This window comes from Chironomus tepperi, unplaced genomic scaffold (genome assembly GCF_022539635.2).
Source record: "Chironomus tepperi strain 1889 unplaced genomic scaffold, CSIRO-AGI_Ctep_v1 contig_177, whole genome shotgun sequence".
NCBI lineage: Eukaryota > Metazoa > Arthropoda > Insecta > Diptera > Chironomidae > Chironomus > Chironomus tepperi.
In genome coordinates, this window is record NW_027226299.1 from 1,209,844 (window position 1) to 1,232,437 (window position 22,594).

Sequence of the window (22,594 nt, forward strand, 5' to 3'; positions counted from 1 at the left end):
TAGTTATTAATATTAGGTCTGGATATTATTATAAGGGACAGTCAAATGACAGTCATGCTGTATGAAATTATAGACCTGGGATTTGATAATTTTGGGATCATTTTATATTTAAATTCGCTCACTTAATTCGCTGTATGTAGGTTGTTATTTTTATAAGAATCACTGAACTCAACGTGTTGCTGTCCTTGACAGTTTCGGAAGTGAACATAAAGTTCTGAATTTCACCATCTACCTATATTTCTGTAATTACACGTGTAAAAATTATGGAAATTTTTCATATTTTTGAATCCGGAGTAAGCATTGGAACTGTTTATTTTTAAACGTAAAATATGTGTCAGTGCATAACTTGGAGAAGATTTTTTTTCAAGTGCAATTCAATTTTTAACCAGAAGAGAATTAAATTGCGCCTCTCTTAAAGCTTTCTCTTGATATTATAGAGCTTTTCTATGAATGAGTAGACTGAGCTTTGATCGGACGAGATATTAAATCAGTAGTGACGATTGGGGGTCTTTTGGATAGGTTGTGGAATAAAATGGATCCAAAGATTGCTTCTGTAATGCAAGTGTCAGCGTACTGACCGTGACGCAAATTAACGGCGAGATGTATACGGCTAAGTTAAGTTGAGGAAGTCAATTTTATTATCACAAAATTTGGGCAAGTTTGTTACAAAAACTAAAATTGCTTGCTATTTAAATCAGGCTGGAACCCGATCAGCACAAATTAATCATGACAGTCATGTGGCTACAATATGGCATCCAAGTGGCAATTTTCATGTTGACTGCCATGTTGATCGGGGAAGAGTTATAGCTGTTTATTCAATACTGCAAGAATATACTCCTGTTCCCCTCAGCCTCATAGCTTCCTCAAATGTTGGTGCTAAAATAAATTTCTAACTTAAAATCTTTACAATAATCTAGAAAAGCTAAACTCACGTGAACTATAGTCTGGTGGCTTATTGATCAAAGCTGACGATTGTTCATCATCATCTAATCTTAATGACACATTCCCAATTGTTATTGGAACTGAGACTATTGGATTTGAATGAAATCCATCGGCATCACCTTCTACCTCTATTGCATATTCTATGACAACAACCTGAGAAAATCTTCTATTTGAGGTAAGTTTAACAGCTGGAACTTGAACAGTAATTTCAATTCCTCTAGATCGACCAGCATCAACACCTGGCACTAACTTTGAACTTAATCTGACTTTTTCTATCTTGACTTTTTCAGGTGACTGACTTGTGAATATCAAGCATTTGACTAATCTTACGGCAGTTTTCTTAATGTCTACATCACTCTGATTGCTGTAAAGGATATTAACATGAATTTCCTCACCACTTGTGTATCCAGTTCGAGGAATTGAAACAGATATTTGGAGGGGTCTTGATTCCTTAAATAGAGTAAAAAACTTTTTAACAATTTCACGATTTTGAGGCATACGTAGTTCTGGATAAATATTCAAGTCTTCAAATCTAATAATTCCAAATTCCTTTTTTAATTCTAAATTGAAGCTCCAAGGAATCACAAGAACTCCTTCGATAAAATAAATTATTTCTCCATAATCTAATTTAATTGAGTAAGGCAAGTCATTAGGTAGTTGGCAAGTAAAGCTGTATTTGTGGTTTCCTGGATCTATTTTCAATGTCGGTCCTCCGGCTTTTCCAAGGATGTAGTTTCTTGAGTTCATGAAGACTTCTTTGCCTTCATAATGTGCTGAAAAATACAAAATTAAATATAAGATACAGCTCAAAACTGCAGGATTTCGGTTACTTACTTTCGGATCTTCCATTCTTCTCAGTCCAATGCGCCTTCGATTTTCCAAAAATTTTAACATAGAAAGCTATGCAATAAATGAAAATCAATTTTAAAACTGACAACTAAGGAATCTATTACCTTTAATTTTAAAAATCTTGGTCAATGATAGCGTGATTGATCCTATAAAGAATAACTGTTAAAATTCAAAATTCAATCGTTCAATTTTTATCAGTTTCAATACCTCTAAGCTCTTGTCCTGGATAATAAATATAATCTCCAGCTGCATTTGCTTCTAAATGCAGTGTAATTTCATTCTCCATTTTCCGTTCAATCCACACCAGCCTATCTAAAGGAATAAAATTTTTAGATGAAAATCGATGGCGCCAAACTGTCGAGTCTGATTTTTTTCATCCAAACTATTACGCACAATCAGACGAGAAGGGAGAATAAGTAAGTGTTGAGAGATGCAGATTTGGCATGATTTCAGATGACTCACTGAATAAGATTCTTGTTGCCAATAATTGGATGTTGATGTTTTTTTGTAGAGGAATGCTGTAAACAGTAATGAACTGATTCAAATCTATTTGTTTGGGTGTTTCAGATGCTAATTTTATTCAAGCTGTTTTAAGTATATCTTAAGGCATAACATATCTGTGATTTATTGTATAATATCATCAATAATTAATATTTTTTGTACGTTTATAGTGAACACATCCCGAGCGCCACATAGCGGTGACCCACATTACTCTCCATGAATGTGGGTCAAAGTCTGCTGTCACGGTGCCGTCAGGGCAACTTAGTCTTACCGTTGATATGACGACGTAGTGATGCCTTAGCGAACACAGTGTGCTATTCAGGAACAATATTTTTAAAATATGATAAGATTTTCAACCTGTGATATTCTATTGTGTAAACAGCAATAACCCCGAGACAAAGACACAATGAATATTATTCAAATAACAAGTAACCGTTATAATATTTTGTATGAAATTTATAATTAATATATTATTGTCAAGTTTGTCAATTTAAATGCTTTATAAGCTCCATCCAATATTTCCTGCCGTTGGATTTTCCGTCAAGTTTGGTTGTACAGGAACATTTGCAGCTTGTACAGATGTTGACGCTAAATGAATTTCAACATTAAATTAAGCTCATAATCAGAGCTCGAAGTCGACACTAATTTAAGACTTTTTCATACAAAATCAGAGTCGGCTTTGAGTTCTGCTTATTTTATAATGTGGCATATTTGAATACTTACGCATCCTCATGGCTTCTTCAAATGATGGCGCTGAAAAATAATATATAATTACTATGCATGCATATAAAACATATTTGTTTATACTTACGCAAATTAGGTGCTGACGGCTCGACAGTTGGAATTGGACTTGGAGACTTATTTGAAGTTAAAGGTGGAGATTGAGGATGAACTACTTCATCAAATGATGGAGCTGAAAAATGATGTATAAATACTATGCATGTATATGATACATATTTGTCAATACTTACGCAAATCAGGTGCTGATGGCTCGGCAGTTGGAGCAGGAGACTCATTTGAGGTTAAAGCAGGTTGAGGAGGTGGAGCTTGAGGTAGAACTTCAGGCTGTGCTACGATAATCGGCTTTGTTCCTATTGCAACTGGAAAAATAGCCTTGAAATTTTTATGGAATCCATCTACAACTGCTTCGAATACCATAAAATAATCTATCTTGACTACGTTACAGGATGCAAGAGTGATATGCGTTTCTTGAGGAATATCAAATTTGGTTTCAAATGTAATTGAACTATTTGCACGAACACCATCGGTATGTGCCGCAAATGCGCTTTCAGTCTTTTCTTTTCTTTTACGGTATGGTGAAGAGGCAAAGTACTGAATAACTCTTTTCAAAATCATTTTTGTGCCAGTTACAACTGAAGTGCTTGTGTTATTATAACTAATTTTAACAGGAACTCTTTGTCCAATTGCAAATCCTGAGTATGGAATAGTAACTGTCATGTAGATTTTACCCGTTTTGCAGAACCATGCATAAGTAGTTTTATGTGTTTCGATATATTCTGGACTACTTAAACCATCATAAAGGTTTAGGTCTATATTTGGAAGAACTCTTATAGCCATTTTACTCTCGTCGTCAAATTTCCATGGGATATCAAGCACTGCTTCAATATAATAATTGATTTCAGCATGCTTCAAAAAAAGTGTAGGAGGAAGGTCTTCTGGTAGCTGAAATTGAAGCATAAATTCATATACACCAGGTGGCTTTTCAATGGTTGGTCCACCTTTTTGACCAAACAAGTAGAATCTATTGTTGATATACACTTCAGTTCCTTCAAATTTAGTATGATGCTTATCATCAACCTTCCAATGTGCTCGCGCTTTGCCATATATTGTTACATGAAAGCCTAAATATAAAGAAAAATAAGAAGTTTATTAGCAGTCAATAATCTCTTAGAGTTCATGGCAGTTTATCAAATCGGAAGTTTTGATTGATTTCAAGGATATATGTTGACCTTATTACAGAAACGTATTTTGGGTATAAGAACAATCTTCCCCAATTTCAAAAGTTACTGGATCCACTCCTATCATGAAATCATAACATTTGCTTTTGCGCAAAGATTTCTAGGAATTTAAGGAGTGTGCTTTCGGCAATAAAGGAACACAAATCAAATTATAACAAAATAATGCTAATTAAATGGAAATGAACTTGTTGCTGAATTTTGAATAAATTTAAAAATATTTTACTTCGACATGTTTTGGTGTGTGTCAGATGTAGCTGCACTTTCCCTAAAAATAAATAGAATCTTCAATTTATCTGATACTAAAAACTTAAAAATTATTAATGACAGTTACCTTTTAGTAATTGACCAGGAAAATAACACAATGTGCCACCTACTCCTGGGTCTAAATAAAGCTCTATTCTTGTCATAGCTCTAATTGAAACTAAATGTGAACTGATAATAAGTATGCGTAAAAATAATCGAAGAGAAGAAAAAGCTGACTGATTATTTCCCGCCGTTAAAACATACTGAAGATTTACAAGCATTTTCGAGCATGATTGGGGGATTTTAGGCGCATTTGTCACGTGGTGATCAAAATTTTGACTACAAAAGGGTGTGAGACAATTCGAATGATTTTATGCTTTATCTTATTCTTATAGGAACTCTAACGGATGACTTAACATATTACTTGCATATAGATGTAGCTATTATAAGCTTTGGAAGAAAAAAATGAGAACTAAGTCAACCGGGAAGATAACAGATGCTGTCTATTCTATATGATGTCTGGTTATGTCATAATCACCAGGGGCGTATTCAGAGGAGTCAAAAATTCCTCAATTTGCTTGGGCATTTTATTTTAAAAAAAATCCCTTCTACCCACACCTCCCCTATTAAATTTTGGAAATTCATACAAACCCCAATTCAAAAAATTTGTAGCTACGCCCCTGAATACCACACTGTAGCCAGTCTGCCGAAAAAAAAATATTGAGAATGTTGTCGTTGCTTTAATGTTTCACATAGTTTTATTCTACGCGACGAATTTCACCATCATTGAAATCGTATACATTTTGAGAGTATATACATTTTTACAGTTCAAGGACAACTAAAAAGTTCGTCATGATGATTTGTGTGATGCTTAAGTTTTAGTGAACATTAATAGGTTCCTGCATTAAAGTCAAACTTTGTTTTTCTGGTGCTTTCAGAGCTTCATCACATCGTGGCACTGGAAAAATACCAACAATTATTGCCTTACTCTTTAAAAATACAGAACATAGGAATTAACTTACGAGATTGATCGATTTCTTCCTCATTCATAGGAACTGATGGATGAATGAACGACGTTATGGTCTGTGAAAAACTATTTTCATCTTTGATAGGAACAGTTCCGATAACAACTGGTAAACGGACTTCCGGATTTGGATAATAGCTGCTAAATACTGCCTCAATTCTCATTATGTAGCTTATACAAGCACTCTTACAGTGCTCTTTGTTTGAACATAACATATCTGTTGGAATTTTAAAACTCATTCCAAATGAATGAGTGATTCCTGCTTTAACTCCTACACTAGACGCCTCAAGCACGACTTGTTTTTCAGTTTTGATTTTCCTACTTGGTTTTTGGCTAATATACTGAATTTTTCTATATAAAGTTACTTTGGTAGCTGTTACATTGATATGACTTTTATTGATATAATCGATGTCGATAATAACGTCATGGCCAACCGCAAATCCTGTACGAGGTAGATGTGCAGTCATCATGAGGGAACCTGGGATACAGAGTATGGAACATGTGCACTGTGTAATTTCAAATGTTTGCGAAACTTTAAGATTCTTGTATAAATTTAAATCTTCATGAGGGATGATATGTATTGGAATCTTAATCTCCTGATCGAATTTCCATGAAGTATCGAGCAAGACTTCAACATAGTATGATATTTCTGCGTACTTTAAAGATACTGAGTATGGTAAATGCTGCGGAAGTTGACAAGCAAATTCATATTTATGAATGCCTGCTAATAATTCTAGTTCTGGTCCATCTTCTTGACCGAAAATATGATCGGTTGTGTTTAGGTATATTTCTGTACCTTCATAAGTTCCTATAATAATACAAAGGGTTAGAATTTACAGCTTTATAATGATAATATTGGTGTTTATTATTTGAAGTTCCAAAAAAGACTAAATATTTATATGTAGGGGACTAACAACTATAAAAGTGGAAAATAACTACCTAATATAATTTGAATATTAAACGGCAGTTGACAATTTGAACTGAACATAGAATTTCCTTACTTGTTCTTCCTCGTTTTCTCATCCATTTCGTCTCTTTCCATTGTGTCTGAGCGGACCCAAAAATTTTTAACGACAAACCTTACAAAAACAAAAATTTAATTGGGGTCAATTTTCAATATTACATTAAGGTTAAAAATTCGTGTTTGATAAGATTATCAGCGTTTGTATAACAGGTTTTCTTGTTAGACTGTAGATAATGCTTTAATGTAAATAATACTTTAGAATACCCAATTAGGCACTTAATTAAAACTTAATTAAAATAGTTTTACGACTTGAATTATTTCGGCATTAAAGCTATAAGAACTTACCTCGGAATTTTTTTGCACTTTTGAGTTTCAACTCCACAGTTCCTGAATTTTTTAATGATTTATGATTGAGCTATAGAACATTTCAAATCATAACAAATACCTTTGAGTAACTGACCGGGATGATAGTTTAATTTCCCATCTACATCTGGTTCAAGCTGCAAATCGATACTAGTCATATTAATTAATCAAATAGCTACTGAAATAAATTGTCACTCCAACAAATTTAATAGCTTAAATCATACTAATGAGATAAAAAACTAACGGCCCATATCTTATCAAGAATGTATACAAGCTTTATTTTATTTTTGAGTATTTTACATTATTTATTCGTGTTTTTTAAATTGTATAACTTGATTAGAGCACTGAGTAATTAATATATTACTCATAAAACTATGTTGATCATATATAAATCATTGTGACTCAAATCTGTATATCCTGATAACTATAAAATGCACTTGACTCAAATAGGATAAGGCAGTGGTAGGCAGTAAGCTTCGACCAAAACCGAATACGATTCATGACATTTCCAAAAATGTTTGGCGCCACTACTAGTTTAAGCATACATATAGTTTAAACAACAAGCAAAAGATTACAATACAAAATATTCTAGGCACACATTTGAGGTTAGGTACATATAGTTTATTGTTTTTCATTGGCTGGTGCACTAGGCACTTCAATGTTCCAGCCAAAATTTCCGGAAGGTGATGGTTGTGGTTGTACTAATGGTGTACATTCGGGTTTGGGCATATTCATTGCTTGTTCAAATGTTGGAGCTAGAAATATTCAAATTTTCATTAGGATTTCATGATTTGCTTAATAGTTTAAGTAAGCTTACGTAGATCGTTCGCATATTCATCACCAACAGGTGCTGATGGCTGAACAAAAGGAACTGGAGGCACAAAAGGTTGTTGAAATGGCATTTGTGGTTGTTCAATCGAAGTTTGTGGTGGCACAAATTGATTGTCGAATCTGAGAGGTATATTTCCAATAACAACTGGAAACGCTATCTCTGGATTAGAATGACATCCATCAACTTCTGCTTCAATTTCCATCACATAACTGATTCTTACAACCTGACAAAATCTTCCATTTGAACACATCATTGTTTGAGGAATATCGAAAGTTGTTTGAATGCATTTGGAATCTCCCTTTTTGATTCCTTCAACCAGTTTTTCAACCATTTTTTCTGTGTCTGTTTTTGTTTTTCTTTCTGGCGTATGGCTTGTGAATGCGATTGTCCGTTTTAACTTTAATTTGGTCCGCAAGACATCAACGTCACTTTTGTTCGTATAATCAATTGTTATGGGTACAGGATGGCCACCACAAAATCCAGTATAAGGAATTGTAACGGTCACAATTAAAGGACCTGATTCACAAAAGAGACAACAGAATGTTTTCACTTCCTCAAACTTTTGTGCAATTTTTAGTTCAGGGAACAGATTCAGGTCATCATATCGGACAACTGTAAATGGCGCTGTAATTTCCTTATCGAATCTCCAAGGAATATCAAGAACAGCTTCAGCATAATATCTAATGTGTCCATGTTTCAATTCAGTTGTATAAGGCAGTTGGTCAGGAAGTTGACATGCAAACTCATATCTATGAACTCCTGGTTGTATTTCAAATGTGTGTCCTCCTCTTTGACCAAAGAGATAAGTTCTCGAGTTTAGATATACTTCCTTTCCCTCAAAATGGACTAAAATTCGGTCATTGACTTAACTGTTTCTCAAAAGGATATTCTAAATACCTGTATAAGTTGTAGTTCGTCTATTTTCACCCGAACCAGTTGTTCTTGTACGTGTTTCCGTCCAATGTGCTCTTGCTTCTCCATAAATCGTGACATGAAAGCCTAAACAACGAAAAATTGTTTATTAATATATCTGTCCTTCAGATTTTTTAATTTACTTCTTATTTGTTTTTGATATAAGCACCTCTAAACTTTTTAACACTATCTAGAGTCATTTCCACAATTCCTGAAATTCAAAAAAATAATACAAAGTTGTAATACATAATATGTACGAATATCTATTTTTAACGTGATATTGAAATAACTACGCATGGCTACGCATAAAGTACCTTTAAGAAAATGACCAGGAAAGTAAATCAGCTGGCCATTTGGATTTGGTTCTAGTTGTAAATTGATTTTTGTCATTATTATTTATTTACTTAAGTTCTTAACAAAGTTATAAAAATATTCGAAAAATAAATTTTACTGCATCTGACTTGATCCAGTTGTCGTAAAAGACTGAAAAATGTTCAATGCTTTAATGTTTTGCATCCGATGTTTTACTGATCTATGTTGAATGTTTTGTTATCTTTTTCCATGTTTTATCTATAGCTGATGTTGAGCATAGGTCAATTGATAAAACAAAAACCATTGTTGCTAACCAATCGACACATGGAATCACTGTTTTGAATTTTGTTTACATTAAGTGTTATCTTATCATTATTAAAACATGGAAAAATATTGCATAATTTTACTTTTAGTGACATTAATTGTATGTTAAAAATGTAGTACAAATGTATATCGTAGACATAAACACTTAATTAATAAAAAATAAAGGCACATGTTAGATCTGACATTAATATCATGAATAAATGCGAAAATGTATGAAGTGAATAAAGCACTTAGAGATTATTTTTTTCGGCGAGTGGAGCCGAAGGCGTAGAAACATTCCATCCGAGATTCGCGGATGTTGATTGTGGCATGAATGCTGAGTTTTCAGGCATCGGCATTTTTATAGCTTCATCGAAACTTGGAGCTGTAAAACAGATGTTGAAAACATTAAACATGCTTTAGTTTAGAATAAAAATTTCACTCACGTAAATCATTTTTGAATTGTTCCTCAACAGGTGCTGATGGTTGATATTGTACAGGCGGTTGAATGGGTTGAATTTGAACATTCGCACCTGGTGTGATAGCATATTGATTGTCAACTCTTAGCGGTTCAGAACCGATTGTTATCGGAAGTAATAATTCTGGATTCGTGTGACATCCATCAACGTGAGCTTCAACTTGTATGAAATATTCAATTTGAATAACTCTGCAAAATCTTCCATTTGAACTCATCATGATGCTCGGAATGTCAATAGTATTTTCCAAAGTCACTGATTCTCCTGCCTTTACTCCTCTGCAATTTACTTCTACCATCTTTTCATTATCTGATTTGGTTTTTTCATGAGGAGTTGTACTTTTGAAATTAATTAATCGTCTCAATTTGATACTTGTGCTTAAAACATCAGTATCGCTTTTGTTGGAATAATGAATTTTGATCGGAACGTACTGCCCCTTAGCAAATCCAGATTGTGGAATAGTTGCTTGCATCAACAATGGTCCAGATTCACAAAACAGGCAACAGAAAGTTTTTACTTCTTCCACCGCTTGTGCTACACGCAATTCTGGATAGAGATTCAAGTCGTCATGTCTGACGATTGTAATTGGAGTTTTAACTTCCTTATCAAAACGCCATGGAATGTCTAAGACAGCTTCGACGTAATATCTAATCTCTCCATGTACTCCATCGAATGTAGCAGGCAATTGTTCAGGAAGTTGACATGCAAAATTGTATTTATGACTTCCTGGCTGAACATCAAATGCTGATCCACCGCTTTGTCCAAATAAATAAGTTTTTGAATTTAAGTAAATTTCTTTTCCTTCAAAATGGACTGTATGATGAGTTGTACGGCGATTTTTTCCAGTTCCAGTTGTTGATGATCTCGTTTCCGTCCAATGTGCTCTTGCTTGCCCAAATACTGTCACATAAAATCCTAAAAGCAAAGAAAATAAGAAGAAATCTAATTGCATCTGGTTTCAATCACGAAACAATGAGAACGACGCTCTGAGGTCAAAATAAATTTGACCTTGAAATTCTTGAATTTATGGATGTTTCATTAAAATAAGCATTGATTCATAAGATGAGACACACCTCGAAAACTTTTTGTACTTTCCAGCAATAATTCGACAGTCCCTAAAATGATAAGATGCAAAAACTGATTGATTCAGTCATTTAAACATTAATAACATCAAAATTACCTTTGACTACTTGTCCTGGATAATAAACAGTTCCTCTTTCTGAAGGAGGTTCCAAAATTAAGTTTATATGCGTCATTTTTAAGTTTTTTAAACAAAATACAACTTAAATTTAAATTTATTTGCAGAAGCACATACGCCACGTACTACGTAATATATTTTCGGCAGCTTACTATGTTTCAATTCATTCTGCGATTGGAATAAACAATTCTTATGTATTGGACATAAAGAATTTGATAGTTTTCGTTGTTTTTTGGGGATGTGTGGAGATTGTTGTGCGTACTGGATGTTTTCTTCTTGGATTTGAATGTTGAAATTTTTGGAAAATCATAGTTTTAAAGCAACGAAGAATTCTCACATGTGACTATAAAAAGCTTTAGTTTAAGGTCTTTCAAGGACGGAATAATTTGACTCATCATTGAATCTAAGCATTATCATGTGTCAATATAATTACCGTGAATTAATAACAGGTGCAATTTAATGCATCATAAATTTATTGCTTTTTTTACCCTGATATATGTAAAGCTTTATCTGATTGAATACTGATAATGGAAATGCGAGACATTTTATTAGATAAAAACCTTGCAAATTGCATTAAGTCTTATCATTTTGCCCTAAATCTGGCGAGTTTGGCGGTCACTTTTGCATGATACTAGTGTTTTATAGGCAATTAAATTTGATCTGATTTTTCAGGGTATCCAGTCCAAAACCAATCCGCTTCTTCTGAATTCGCCGAAATCGGGGAAGTCGAAGTCCGACTCCGAAGCTGACCCAATGTCAAGTCGTATTCCCTGCAACCTTCTCGCGACATTCCTTGTTACCTAAATACAACAAAATAATCCTTCCATAATTGCATGGATTAAAATGTTTTTAAAACCATCAACAATCAAAATTTTCAGATCAGAATCAAATTAAGTCCAGTCAATAAATTGTAACAAACATCAACAACTTATAATACATGTTTAGAACGTCAATTAAAAAATAATTTTGCCAATCGGAAGTTCAAGGTCGCATCATTTTTATTATATCTAAAAAGTCTCATTGTTCCTCAACATCTTAATTGAATGTATTTCTATCTTCATTTTAGCTTTGTTCGACGCATCATCACTAAAGCAAATAAATATTCAAACTAGTTCAATGGCAACACAACCGATGATCAAATTTATTAGAAGTCGAACGCATTGTTAGAGAATCATCATCATTATGATCGTCAGTGGAAATTACACGCTTACAATGAAAATGAAATCGCAAAAAAAGGTAATTTTGTTGCTGTCGAAGAGCAGCACCTCTCTCTATGAGAATTCTAAGCATTGCGTTTGTTGATTACACGGATGAAAATAATGCAGGTGTATTAAATTCATTAATGGTCAATTGGGAATAGTTTTGAGACTTAAAGTTCCTGAATTCATAGAGAAAATTGTAATTTTTCAAGATCCAGTAAACATCCAGCAACAAAACCTCAAGTCATATTTCTTAGAACCAAGAGTTATTAGACATGCCAAAATAATTCATATGCACAAAACGTACAATTTGAATTTCCATCGGACCATGTATATGTATTCAATATAGACCGGAAAACAAATATTTCCGATGATGATGATTCTCTCTATTCTGAAAATCTAAACGATTTTTTATTCGCTTGAAAATATTTTTAATAATTTTCGTCTGCAATACTGTTGAATACAGCAAATAGAGGTAGTGAGCTTTCAGTCATAGCCGCGATCAGTCGGAAAAATTCTCGTATAAGTGAAATTGAAAGTTCTAATAGAGAATAGAATATAAAAGCGAAAGGGTCATAAAAGTGAAAATGAAATTAAAATTGTTGAATATTTTTATGGTATTAAGTACCGGAAATTTTATAAATTTTTGTTCTGCAGGTGAAAATGGTAGAAAAGTTATTTTTAGTTACTTCCAATTTCTTTAGAAAGTTTGCGAAATTTTGATTATCAAATTTTTTTCTGTGATATAAAATAGCTGATCATGTTATCATTGATACGGAAAATATAAACAGTGAGAATCGTGAAGGAAGGGCGATAAATGCAGCAGCAACATATCGTCTTGCATGTCCTGGATTAAATGAATGCGTTGCATTACGTGATTGTCCTCAACTCTTAGTTGAAGCGACATCAAGGTGCTATAATAGTGATCGTAGCTTATTTTGTGGTGCAAATCAGAACTATGAGCCTTTTATTTGCTGTCCAGTAAGTTACACGACCCCATCATTTCAAGGAGAGAGCACAAATACAAATAACGTTAATAATTATCAAGACAAACTATCCGGAGCTTGTGGAAAGGCATTAATTCAGGGAAATTATTATAAAAAGCTTGGCGCATTTCCGTTCGCAGCTCGAGTAGGATTCAAAAGTAAGTTTTAAACATGGGAATTTTGCAGATGATTCATAATAATTCAATTTAATATTCTACGTGCGAATTAGGTCAGAACAATTTGTTAGGAAAATAGCTTTTTTGATAACACAGAAAAAGCTAATGCCCTTTGTTGAAAAATTGCCATTTAGAGCGCAATTCACAATTTTTGTGGACATTTAATTTTGTGACAAAAACTTTTGACGGTTTAGTTACTGATGTGATACAGCAATTTTGTTAAATTTGGTCAAGTTCTGTTAATATCCAAAATTGAGAGTATGTATTGTAGTTCCATTAAAAGGATAATGGAATAAATTTACCAAGTATTAAGACTATGAAAAATGATATTCAAGACCTTCTTCTGTTACAAAAGATTGTTTTGTTATTGTGTTTAGGTTTTACAATAATGATATCGATGTGTATTGCTTGAAGTTCGAATACAGACTGAATCTTTAAACGGGATAAACAACTATGTTACATTTAAATATAATTTAAATTACAAATGATCGTTAAAACAGACTGTTTATGAGTGAGAATTGTAATGTTTTTAGAAGTTTTAGAGCCTGATTTTACTTAAGATACATGAACTTTCTTTAAAGCCATACTTTTTCATCTGTACTTTCGTATCTACTCAAGTATCTAGAACTGACCTAGAATCTAGAATCACAATTTTTGGCAATCCATTATATTCATAGGAATAACAAAAAACCAAACTGAATATAAAAGTGCATTAGTTCCGCAAAACTACGCTAGAAATTTCCATAAATTAAAAGCGCATAGATGTAAAATGTTGCGTCTGACTCTTACGTAACTTTGCATGTTTATTTTGTGTAGCAATGATGATACACTTTTTTATCATCGATTATTGCAAACAGATAATTGACGAAAAATTTTTGTAGAACAGTCATAAAATTGTGCTCATTGATGTATCACAAAACATTGTAATCTTTTGTTTGATTCACTTACTGATTGCCGTTGAAATGTTATTGTAAGCTCATTATTGAATCAATTTGCGCAATTATCAAAAAATTTAAAAGCCTTAATAACTTTATTTTTTATATTTTGATTACTTCACAGATTTAAATACGGGAAATTTGGTATATCCCTGTACTGGCTCAATTATTTCAAGGTTTGCAACTGTTTTTAAGTCAAATGCGTAAAAAATGAATGAACGTGAAGATCTAGCGATAAGAGCATCTAACTTTTACTACAATCTAGCGTACCTATATCTAATTTGCCTATTTTGTATTCATTTTGCATCTAGACGAGTGATTCTCACAGCTGCACATTGTGCACTTGCTAAAGCTGATGGACATAGACTGTCATCTGTTAGAATTGGTGAATTTGATTATAGCAAGGACCCAGACTGCGCTGAATCCGGCTTTTGTGCACCACCGGCAATTAATCATGCTATATCACATGTTGTCGTCCATCCAGACTATATCAATGGACAATATCATCATGATATTGCTTTGTTGATACTTAGAACACCAATTAATTATACCATTTCCGCACAGCCAATTTGTTTGCAACGTGACCGTACTGGATTAACAGTTGGAAAAAGAGCAACTGTAATTGTCATTTGCATTATATGTGACTATTATTATCATCTGAGATTAATAACATGTATTCTGTTTATTTAAAGGTTATTGGATGGGGCAAAATTTCATTGTCAAATGTTCGATCGTCTGAGATGCAATACCTAGAGCTTCCGTTAGCGTCGTGGGATCAATGTTTAAGGGTTTATGGATCGTCTGGTGCTTTAGATTCACAAAAGTCCATTGAAGGTACATTTATTTTGAGATTAGTTCCATTTCTGACTATTTAGTCACTGGTCAAATTAAGTTTACATCCTTGAAGTTACTTCATCTAATGTCTGTGTGATGCACTAAACTTGTGTATGTTTTAGGACAATGGATGTGTGCAGGTGGTGAAGGAAAGGACGTATGTTCCGGCTTTGGAGGCAGTTCACTGTTTATTACTGAAAATTCAGTATCTTATCAGATAGGTATAATGAGCTTCGGATCAGAGAATTGCGGCGGTTTAAGGATACCAAGCGTGTACACTTCAGTTGCCCATTTTTATAATTGGATTCAAGACAACGTTCCAGTGGAATGAAATGTGTCATTAATTTATTAAAAATGGAATGAGATATGTTAAATTTTTTAGATCAAGAAATAAAAAGTTAAATAAATTAAATATACTTAGAACTAAGATTTGGACTTGTAACTGATAAGCATCTGAGATAATTAAAATCATTCATCATCATGCTCATTAATGACTGCTAGTTGATTAAATTGACTATTGTTGTGTTGAAATGGTGAATCATCAAAATGCATCACTTCCATTTCATTCATCAGAATATCATTATCTTCATGATGCCTTAAAATCATTCTGATTCTATGCCTATAATATGACGAAATTGCAACTATAATAATTGCTGTTAATACAAAACTTAAAATTGCCATAATCAGTCCAATTGAAGATTTTTCGTCTGGATCGATGACTTTGTAGCGGTGCCAATCTGTAAATGGCCCTTTTTGTGCTAGGGACACAGCCCTTATTCGAAATATGTAATCTCCTGGTAAAATGTCCTTTTCAACATATCTGGAAGTATTTAAAAACAAAACTGATGGAAATTCTAGTTTTACAGGATATGATTATGTTTAAACTTACACAGATGAATTTCCAATAAAGTGTTGACACGAAAAGCATTCAGTTTTGTGCAATTGATCATTGATTTCCTTGATCTCAATAATGTAGTTTGTAATTGCACCATTTTTCAATTTTGGTTCATTAAACTTTACTCTAAAATCAGTGCCTTGATATTCCTGATCTAATGGATTCAGTTCAATTTGATCATAATTCTCATCATAAGCAGTTCTCATGTATAGCAACTCATATTCTCCACAGTGTGCAGCACATGCAAAAATTTGAAAGGCATATGATGTGTATGGCTTTAAATGCGTGACTGTATACGTTTTAATTTCTTCACTTATTGATCTATATTGCTGGAAATTTGGTTTATTTTTAAACTCTGCTCTGTGCTTTTCTGGATCTGATCTTCGAGACTTTTCACTGAATTTGATAATATCTTGAGCAAAATCATCATCATCCGTCTCTATCTCTTCCACTTCATGTTTAACTTCTTCACAGCATATTGAACAACATCTGTTATCAATTTCATGTACTAATTCTCTTTTTACCATTGAAGATGTTTCATATTCTATTGGTTCCAGACAATAATCTCGTATATTGAGTTGACTTTGAATCACTGGAACTTCGAAATAATACAGCAAATATCTATTGATGGCTAATTCTTCACTTTTTAATACACTCCAGCTTAAAGTAATTGAAGTTGATGTTTTAACAGGTACCGTAAACCTTCTCACCCTTGATGGTATATTCATTAATGTTTTGAATCTCTTCGGTTCTGATATTCCACTGACAGAGCTATTTGAGTCTGGATTGATGATGAAATATGATGTATCAATCAAGTAGCGTTGAATCGTAAATACATATGTTGTAAATTGCTTCAAATTGGATAGAATATAAGACTTTGTTGCGTTAGGGAAGTGAACCTTGTTTGCATCGATTATTTTTTCTTGTTCTAAGATTTGACTTTCCCATCCAAAAGATGAACACATATCTCTTTCAAAGAGCATATTTTCCTCAAATTCTTTCTCTTCATTTGCATCAAGTGTCATGTATTGTAGGATATATCCATATTTCGTATCCTTATTTTCAAGCTGTGTCATATCAAACCAAGCAATTTCGACTGAATCGGATGAAAGAACCTTTTCAAAAACTTTAATATTTCCTTTACGACATGATTTAAGATTTCCATTGTCCGACATGTACTCTGGCATATTCGTTGGATTACTTTGTATCAGGATCTTCTTAAACTCTTCAATTTCACTCTCACAAAGCATATTATTGTTATTTATCTGAACATCACCATGTCTTAATTCTAATGTCTTACCGTTTCTAAGTCTCCAGTCAAAAATTGATTGAAGATTTTGATTCTCAAATATACGAATTGAGTAAGGCGCTGTTTTGTTGCTTTTCAGACCAAACACAAGTCGTAATTTGTTGAGGAAGGACAGACTCGAAATTGGTGTCGATCTGTAAGCACACAATATGTTTATTCTGTTTTCTTTGCATGCACGCATTTCCTTTATACCTGTGGATTTTTAGCACGCCATGAATTTCTTCAATGTCGCCTAGATAGACTTGCAATTCAGCAGTCAAATTGTGAGCATCTTCGTTGAAATTTATCTCTAAACTTCCATTGATTATAGTGCAACCACTTCCTAATGCTTCCAAATGGGCGATTGTTTCTGTAAGAATAATCACATTAATAACAATCGGAATTACCTAGTGCCTAGCTTGACTTACTAATTTCTGGAACATTTGAGCAGATTCTAGGACATTTTTCCAGGCAAGGAACACAGAAATGATCTAATGGAACCATTTCGTCCTTTTTCATTTTGACCATATAATTTGCAGGGCAATTTTGGACACAATCTTTGCCGTGAATAAATTTCCCTGCCTTGATGCATTCATCACCTGTAATGCATCTCTTTATTTCAGCATTAAGAAACCTAAAGTTAAGTTTTGTGAGAAATGAGACAATTCATATTCAAGGAAGTGACAATTACCTGAATTCTGAACACTGTTGGACACATTCACCTAATTCTGATATATCACGGCAAGCGAAGCATCCTTTAGCTGTTTCATTTACACATTTTCCTAAACACAATGGATGACACAAAACTTTTCTTGATCCATAAACTGTATTTTCTTGATCAAATCGCTGACACATGTGATTATTCCAACATAATCCTCTGTTACATGAATGACAATTGTTATGCTGATTACCGCAATCTGATCTGAGAATATTTTCACCAATCATTACGACATGTCCACTCATAATAATACTATCCCAATCAATCTGAAAGAAATGATCAAAAGAGTAATAAAAATGAATTCAAAGTCAAGAAGTCAATTGATATGAAATGATGGAAATACTATTAGAAATGAAAGATATGGAAAGATTCATATTAAATCAATTAAATATTAATATAATTCAAGTGACTACTGCTGATATACTTACCTTTGGCATGCATAGTCTCGGATTCTGTCCGGAAAGTCTGACTGAACCGCGACTGATTCTTAATAAATTTCTAAAATTAAGCTAGAAACAAGAAGTAATTTTGAGTGTCTGGAGTCGATAAAGCAATTAGGAATTACCTCTTGGAATCTAGTTTCAGCTATTACGAGTGCATAGTTATGAAACAGACGCATTCCACGTATGATTGTCAAATTCGGAAAGAGACTTCCAGGTGAGTGAATATCATCAATATCATAAAATATCATGAAACCTGTTACTTCCCTAAATTGAACAAGAATGTTCAGGAAAATTATTGATTAATCGTAATAAGCAGCATGTTACCTTAGTGGAAATGTTCGATTTTCCATGTTATAGCTTGAAGACTCACCAAATGACGAAAATACAATGCAAACATATCCATATACCACAGTGCAGTTGTTTAGCTGGTCAAAACCATCATACGAAGTTATTTTAATCGATTCACATGGATGTTCTTGCAAGACATAACGTGTTAATATCACAGGTTTAATGATTATCACCAATAAAACTATTAGTAGATTCATTTTTTGTACTTATTGTAAATTAAAATGATATTGTTGGAACTAAAACTACTTCCAACATAATTTATTTAACTTAAAATAGCCTCTTCGCGGAGATACGACTAGCTTATTGAACGACAGAGCGAAAAATAAAGAACTAAACGAATTGGAATCAAATTGTGACTTGCTGAATGTATGTATGCGTGCTGTACAATATATTTTTGTGTGCTTAATTACATTAATTTTAAGGAGTGCACAATTTTTCGAATGCAATTGATGAGATTTTGTATAAAGCATGTAGCAAGAAATATTAAGTAAATACCTACCTCATCATCTTATTGCTTCTAGTGTATTGTAAACAAATCACATAGATAACTCACAGATTTTGTAAAATAATTAAAAGTTTACGACACTTTTTCGTCTTTCGGCTTCAAATAATACAACGCAATCTGCTAAACATAGAATTTTTGACCTTTCACTTTTTTGATTTCTTCGTTCGCACAACATTTATGATTTTTTGCTGATGACACATATTTCACTAGATTAAGATGAGAAAAATTAATTAATTTCTATGATATCTTCGTTAAATAAAATTTTTCAAAATTCAACGGAAAAAAACATAACCTAAGTCTGAATGCCATCTGAATCTGGTGATCCACCCATGCCACCGTATAATCGCAAAGGAGAACTGAACGTTCGTGATATTATGTTGAAAGTAAAAGCTTCGTACATTCATATTTCCAACGTCCATTGCCTTCATTTTTAATCTCTAGATTTATTTTAATCAGAGCATTAATTCAAAATCATAATTAAAATTTAAATTTCAAAAAGCCGTTGAAATTTTATCAGATTTTTAATTTGATTCACATTTCAGTAAGACTAAGTATGTATATTTCATGTCATAAGTACTGAATAAATAATAAAAACAAGCATATTTTTTGGTTAAACACAATCAGTTGGAGATTTTATTTTATTTTATAAAAATAATTTTCTTAGCCTTTAATTACAGCAATTGGACGAAGTTTTACACATTTTTTGCTGATTCCAGCTGAATGGCATGTGTCAACAACATCTGTGACATTTTTATAAGACTCTGGAGCTTCTTCCATAACAAGTTTAGGTGATGCAACTCGAATTGCAATGTTTTTAGATTTCATCTGATCTAGAATGTCTAAATAGTCAATATTTCGTCGAGATTTGGCTCTAGAAAGTGCTCTGCCTGCTCCATGACAAGTTGATCCAAAAGTTTCTGTCATTCCTTTTTCAGTTCCTGTCAAAATGTAACTACAAGTTCCCATCGTTCCACCAACAAGGACGGGCTGTCCAGTAAGTTGATAATCGACAGGAATTGAAGGATGATGAGGTGGAAATGCACGTGTTGATCCTTTTCGATGAACTAACAATTTCATTTCCTTTCCATCAACAACATGATTCTCAATTTTAGCAATATTGTGACTAACATCGTAAATTACATGCATGTCTAAATCATCAGGAGTTGTATTAAATTGTTTAGCAAATGCTTGTCTAGTAAGGAATGTCATGGAACTGCGATTAACCCAAGCAAAATTTCCAGCTGCAGCCATAGCTTTTAAGTAATTTTGTCCCTCTTCAGATTGAATTCGAGCACAAGCTAGTTGTCGATCATTTGTATCAATTTTATCTCTTTTCATTGCTTTTTCCATTTCTACGAGTGCATCTGTTGCCACTTGATGTCCAAATCCTCGAGATCCTGAATGAATCATTACACAAACTTGTCCTTTCTCTTCTATTCCCATTTTACTTGCTGCCCATTTATCATAAATCTCATCGACTACTTGAATTTCAGCATAATGATTACCAGCACCTAACGTTCCTAATTGTGGCAATCCACGCTTTTTGGCACGCATACTAACTTTTGATGGATCTGCATTCAACATTCTACCGTATTCCTCACAATGTTCTTTATCTTCTGCCCAAACATATCCTTCACGTAATGACCAATCCATTCCCATTTCTAATGCTTCTTCAAGATCTTTTGAATTCATTGGAATAATTCCTTTTGATCCAACACCAACGGGAATGTGATCAAAAAGTGACTGTGCTAACTGTTCTTGTACTGGTCTAACATCCTTTTCAAACAAATTAGTACGAAGTAAACGGACACCACAGTTGATATCGAATCCTACGCCTCCGGGACTTACAATTGATAAGGGATTATTCATGTCAAATGCCGCCTGCAGAAATGATTAAAATGTATTACATTTAAAGTTAACGGTAAATCCAATGATTAAATCTAGTAATTACCATATTTCCAATAGCAAATCCATATCCAGAGTGAATATCAGGCAGTCCAACTGATCTTCCTACAATTCCAGGCAGGGCAGCAACATTAGCAATTTGCTTCATGCTACATAGATGATGAAATCAGATAAATTTGAAATATTCTAAAATTATTCAATTTACCCTGGCAAAAAGCCTCCTATTCCATCAGATCTACATGAATTTCTTAGTTCCTCAAACATCAATGCTTCTAGATTCTTATTGACATAGAAAATTCCTTCAACATTCATATTTTCCTGAAAGTAAAATTGTGAAATCAGTGCCGGTATATTTTATAAGCACTTAACAGCTTACCTGGAAACCTTTCTTGATCCTCCAACTATAGTCAGTGATCTTTTCAATATATTTGAGCTCCTCTTCATATTTTCTAACTACCATTGTGCTGAAAATTAATTAAAATTTATTTTTAAAGATTTTTGTTGATTTCAATTTCGAATTTAATTTTTCGAAATTAATTTTTAAGCCCTGGATTTTCTTCGAACATAAACAGAAGAAAATTGTTGATTAAAAACATTAAATTTTTTCCTAAATAAAAGCATAAACCTGCATATAAATTAATTAAAAATGAATTATCTATCACCGTTAATTCATGTTAGCAGAAGGCAGATCTCAACATCATCTGCATTAAATGGAAAACGCAATTTTAGGAAGTTCCTTTTGTAAGTCACATTTTTAAAATTTAAATTTAACATTAATTAACAAAACTTGACATTATTTTTAGATACAATAAGAGAGGAACAAGGATATTCAAGGCAGAACGACATTTAAGTAATCCAGACATGCCAATTGATAAAAAAGGTGTACGAGATACAGGAAGAATTATTGGAGGTCAATTTGTGGAGATTCCAGAAATGAAGCCAGAAATAATTGTTCCTGATTTGACAGACTGCAAGTTTAAGCCTTATGTTACATATAAAGCAACAGATGTTATTCAGTCAGAATTCACATCCCAAGATTTATTTAATGCTATTTATGCTCAAAAAATCATTGACGACTTTAAGAACGATAAATTGAATGAGGATGGAACCAGTAAGGAGCCATCAGTTGAAGAGGAATTAACACCAGAGGAAGCATGGGTTAAAGCAAGAAAAACTGGATCAGATATGTTTTAGATGTTAATGAATTAATAGAGATTGTATAGAAAACTTAGGTCTTAATAAATTTTTAAGCTTAATGCAAAGTGTTTGATTTATTAAATGACTTGATTAGAGATATAGAACAGATATAAACCGCATAACTGTTAGAAAAGTCTAAATTCCGTTAATTCGATCATTTTAAACCAAATTAAATTTTAACGGCTACTTTGATTTCAAATTTTAACGAAACTTTACCGAAACATAAAGACTCAAAAACATAAAATTTTTAAATTTTCTTGGAATCTC

At 33.0% G+C, this 22,594-nt stretch overlaps 9 protein-coding genes and 1 long non-coding RNA gene across 13 annotated transcripts; 3 read left to right on the top strand and 7 right to left on the bottom strand.

The window, feature by feature from the left end:
- Positions 1–613: 613 nt before the first annotated feature.
- Positions 614–2,158, bottom strand: LOC139089298 (arrestin domain-containing protein 17-like). 2 transcript variants are annotated; one of them, XM_070638789.1, is made up of 5 exons: positions 1,999–2,158; positions 1,896–1,937; positions 1,777–1,842; positions 933–1,715; positions 614–876 (listed from the first exon to the last, which is right to left on the bottom strand). In XM_070638789.1, exons 1-5 carry the CDS (start codon positions 2,075–2,077, stop codon positions 812–814), a joined length of 1,035 nt encoding a protein of 344 aa, XP_070494890.1. In that variant the 5' UTR covers positions 2,078–2,158; the 3' UTR covers positions 614–811. The 2 variants fall into 2 exon arrangements, with proteins under 2 accessions (XP_070494890.1, XP_070494891.1); XM_070638790.1 differs by having other exon boundaries at positions 1,896–1,950.
- Positions 1,982–2,787, top strand: LOC139089301 (uncharacterized). Its single transcript, XR_011544287.1, has 2 exons — positions 1,982–2,207; positions 2,359–2,787. It is a non-coding gene; the product is annotated as an uncharacterized lncRNA (long non-coding RNA).
- LOC139089295 (arrestin domain-containing protein 2-like) lies at positions 2,355–5,113 on the bottom strand. The gene is made up of 6 exons (XM_070638786.1): positions 4,603–5,113; positions 4,495–4,536; positions 3,264–4,154; positions 3,104–3,205; positions 3,016–3,045; positions 2,355–2,880 (listed from the first exon to the last, which is right to left on the bottom strand). Exons 1-6 carry the CDS (start codon positions 4,793–4,795, stop codon positions 2,792–2,794), a joined length of 1,347 nt encoding a protein of 448 aa, XP_070494887.1. The 5' UTR covers positions 4,796–5,113; the 3' UTR covers positions 2,355–2,791.
- A 140-nt stretch (positions 5,114–5,253) lies between these two features.
- LOC139089299 (arrestin domain-containing protein 3-like) lies at positions 5,254–7,073 on the bottom strand. Its single transcript, XM_070638791.1, has 4 exons — positions 6,848–7,073; positions 6,540–6,617; positions 5,537–6,346; positions 5,254–5,472 (listed from the first exon to the last, which is right to left on the bottom strand). Exons 2-4 carry the CDS (start codon positions 6,559–6,561, stop codon positions 5,393–5,395), a joined length of 912 nt encoding a protein of 303 aa, XP_070494892.1. The 5' UTR covers positions 6,562–6,617; positions 6,848–7,073; the 3' UTR covers positions 5,254–5,392.
- Positions 7,074–7,117: 44 nt separating this feature from the next.
- LOC139089296 (arrestin domain-containing protein 3-like) lies at positions 7,118–9,063 on the bottom strand. The gene is made up of 5 exons (XM_070638787.1): positions 8,924–9,063; positions 8,779–8,820; positions 8,595–8,696; positions 7,683–8,543; positions 7,118–7,620 (listed from the first exon to the last, which is right to left on the bottom strand). The coding sequence occupies exons 1-5, from the start codon at positions 8,997–8,999 to the stop codon at positions 7,487–7,489; spliced, it is 1,215 nt and encodes a 404-aa protein (XP_070494888.1). The 5' UTR covers positions 9,000–9,063; the 3' UTR covers positions 7,118–7,486.
- On the bottom strand, positions 8,986–11,084 carry LOC139089297 (arrestin domain-containing protein 3-like). Its single transcript, XM_070638788.1, has 4 exons — positions 10,881–11,084; positions 10,774–10,815; positions 9,671–10,615; positions 8,986–9,609 (listed from the first exon to the last, which is right to left on the bottom strand). The coding sequence occupies exons 1-4, from the start codon at positions 10,954–10,956 to the stop codon at positions 9,476–9,478; spliced, it is 1,197 nt and encodes a 398-aa protein (XP_070494889.1). The 5' UTR covers positions 10,957–11,084; the 3' UTR covers positions 8,986–9,475.
- An 857-nt stretch (positions 11,085–11,941) lies between these two features.
- LOC139089526 (chymotrypsin-like protease CTRL-1) lies at positions 11,942–15,411 on the top strand. Its single transcript, XM_070639080.1, has 7 exons — positions 11,942–11,968; positions 12,047–12,134; positions 12,852–13,241; positions 14,319–14,370; positions 14,506–14,812; positions 14,887–15,028; positions 15,151–15,411. Exons 1-7 carry the CDS (start codon positions 11,942–11,944, stop codon positions 15,357–15,359), a joined length of 1,215 nt encoding a protein of 404 aa, XP_070495181.1. The 3' UTR covers positions 15,360–15,411.
- Positions 14,290–19,578, bottom strand: LOC139089575 (putative molluscan insulin-related peptide(s) receptor). Of its 3 annotated transcripts, none has more exons than XR_011544312.1 (9): positions 18,697–19,182; positions 18,495–18,636; positions 18,358–18,438; positions 17,903–18,195; positions 17,640–17,845; positions 17,425–17,581; positions 15,918–17,366; positions 15,446–15,848; positions 14,290–15,306 (listed from the first exon to the last, which is right to left on the bottom strand). XR_011544312.1 is itself a non-coding variant. In XM_070639140.1 (9 exons), the coding sequence occupies exons 2-9, from the start codon at positions 18,720–18,722 to the stop codon at positions 15,497–15,499; spliced, it is 2,706 nt and encodes a 901-aa protein (XP_070495241.1). In that variant the 5' UTR covers positions 18,723–18,847; positions 19,220–19,578; the 3' UTR covers positions 14,290–15,496. The 3 variants fall into 3 exon arrangements, 2 of the variants coding, with proteins under 2 accessions (XP_070495241.1, XP_070495240.1); XM_070639140.1 differs by adding an exon at positions 19,220–19,578 and having other exon boundaries at positions 14,290–15,848; positions 18,697–18,847; XM_070639139.1 differs by having other exon boundaries at positions 14,290–15,848.
- A 249-nt stretch (positions 19,579–19,827) lies between these two features.
- LOC139089577 (RNA-splicing ligase RtcB homolog) lies at positions 19,828–21,647 on the bottom strand. Its single transcript, XM_070639142.1, has 4 exons — positions 21,507–21,647; positions 21,336–21,448; positions 21,177–21,279; positions 19,828–21,106 (listed from the first exon to the last, which is right to left on the bottom strand). Exons 1-4 carry the CDS (start codon positions 21,588–21,590, stop codon positions 19,886–19,888), a joined length of 1,521 nt encoding a protein of 506 aa, XP_070495243.1. The 5' UTR covers positions 21,591–21,647; the 3' UTR covers positions 19,828–19,885.
- A 38-nt stretch (positions 21,648–21,685) lies between these two features.
- On the top strand, positions 21,686–22,386 carry LOC139089580 (large ribosomal subunit protein mL41-like). The gene is made up of 2 exons (XM_070639144.1): positions 21,686–21,871; positions 21,934–22,386. The coding sequence occupies exons 1-2, from the start codon at positions 21,777–21,779 to the stop codon at positions 22,322–22,324; spliced, it is 486 nt and encodes a 161-aa protein (XP_070495245.1). The 5' UTR covers positions 21,686–21,776; the 3' UTR covers positions 22,325–22,386.
- Positions 22,387–22,594: the final 208 nt, after the last annotated feature.

Coding starts and splice junctions, on each gene's coding strand:
- LOC139089298 (XM_070638789.1), bottom strand. CDS start 2,077: ATGGAGAATGAAATTACACTGCATTTAGAAGCAAATGCAGCTGGAGAT. Junction 1,938..1,998: donor TCCAGGACAAGAGCTTAGAG/GTATTGAAACTG, acceptor TATTCTTTATAG/GATCAATCACGCTATCATTG. Junction 1,716..1,776: donor GAAGAATGGAAGATCCGAAA/GTAAGTAACCGA, acceptor TGTATTTTTCAG/CACATTATGAAGGCAAAGAA.
- LOC139089296 (XM_070638787.1), bottom strand. CDS start 8,999: ATGACAAAAATCAATTTACAACTAGAACCAAATCCAAATGGCCAGCTG. Junction 8,544..8,594: donor ACGAACTACAACTTATACAG/GTATTTAGAATA, acceptor ACCGAATTTTAG/TCCATTTTGAGGGAAAGGAA. Junction 7,621..7,682: donor TGAATATGCGAACGATCTAC/GTAAGCTTACTT, acceptor GAATATTTCTAG/CTCCAACATTTGAACAAGCA.
- LOC139089295 (XM_070638786.1), bottom strand. CDS start 4,795: ATGCTTGTAAATCTTCAGTATGTTTTAACGGCGGGAAATAATCAGTCA. Junction 4,537..4,602: donor TCCTGGTCAATTACTAAAAG/GTAACTGTCATT, acceptor ATTTATTTTTAG/GGAAAGTGCAGCTACATCTG. Junction 3,046..3,103: donor GCCGTCAGCACCTAATTTGC/GTAAGTATAAAC, acceptor ATTATTTTTCAG/CGCCATCATTTGAAGAAGCC.
- LOC139089297 (XM_070638788.1), bottom strand. CDS start 10,956: ATGACGCATATAAACTTAATTTTGGAACCTCCTTCAGAAAGAGGAACT. Junction 10,616..10,773: donor AAGTACAAAAAGTTTTCGAG/GTGTGTCTCATC, acceptor CTTTGCTTTTAG/GATTTTATGTGACAGTATTT. Junction 9,610..9,670: donor ACAATTCAAAAATGATTTAC/GTGAGTGAAATT, acceptor TCTGTTTTACAG/CTCCAAGTTTCGATGAAGCT.
- LOC139089299 (XM_070638791.1), bottom strand. CDS start 6,561: ATGAGAAAACGAGGAAGAACAA. Junction 6,347..6,539: donor GAGAAAACGAGGAAGAACAA/GTAAGGAAATTC, acceptor GTATTATTATAG/GAACTTATGAAGGTACAGAA. Junction 5,473..5,536: donor GGAAGAAATCGATCAATCTC/GTAAGTTAATTC, acceptor GTATTTTTCCAG/TGCCACGATGTGATGAAGCT.
- LOC139089526 (XM_070639080.1), top strand. CDS start 11,942: ATGTATTTCTATCTTCATTTTAGCTTT. Junction 12,135..12,851: donor AAATGAAATCGCAAAAAAAG/GTAATTTTGTTG, acceptor GATATAAAATAG/CTGATCATGTTATCATTGAT. Junction 15,029..15,150: donor TTCACAAAAGTCCATTGAAG/GTACATTTATTT, acceptor TGTATGTTTTAG/GACAATGGATGTGTGCAGGT.
- LOC139089580 (XM_070639144.1), top strand. CDS start 21,777: ATGAATTATCTATCACCGTTAATTCATGTTAGCAGAAGGCAGATCTCA. Junction 21,872..21,933: donor AATTTTAGGAAGTTCCTTTT/GTAAGTCACATT, acceptor CATTATTTTTAG/ATACAATAAGAGAGGAACAA.
- LOC139089575 (XM_070639139.1), bottom strand. CDS start 18,917: ATGAATCTACTAATAGTTTTATTGGTGATAATCATTAAACCTGTGATA. Junction 18,637..18,696: donor AATCGAACATTTCCACTAAG/GTAACATGCTGC, acceptor TGTTCAATTTAG/GGAAGTAACAGGTTTCATGA. Junction 18,196..18,357: donor CGAGACTATGCATGCCAAAG/GTAAGTATATCA, acceptor CATTTCTTTCAG/ATTGATTGGGATAGTATTAT.
- LOC139089577 (XM_070639142.1), bottom strand. CDS start 21,590: ATGGTAGTTAGAAAATATGAAGAGGAGCTCAAATATATTGAAAAGATC. Junction 21,449..21,506: donor GGATCAAGAAAGGTTTCCAG/GTAAGCTGTTAA, acceptor TTTTACTTTCAG/GAAAATATGAATGTTGAAGG. Junction 21,280..21,335: donor ATAGGAGGCTTTTTGCCAGG/GTAAATTGAATA, acceptor TCATCTATGTAG/CATGAAGCAAATTGCTAATG.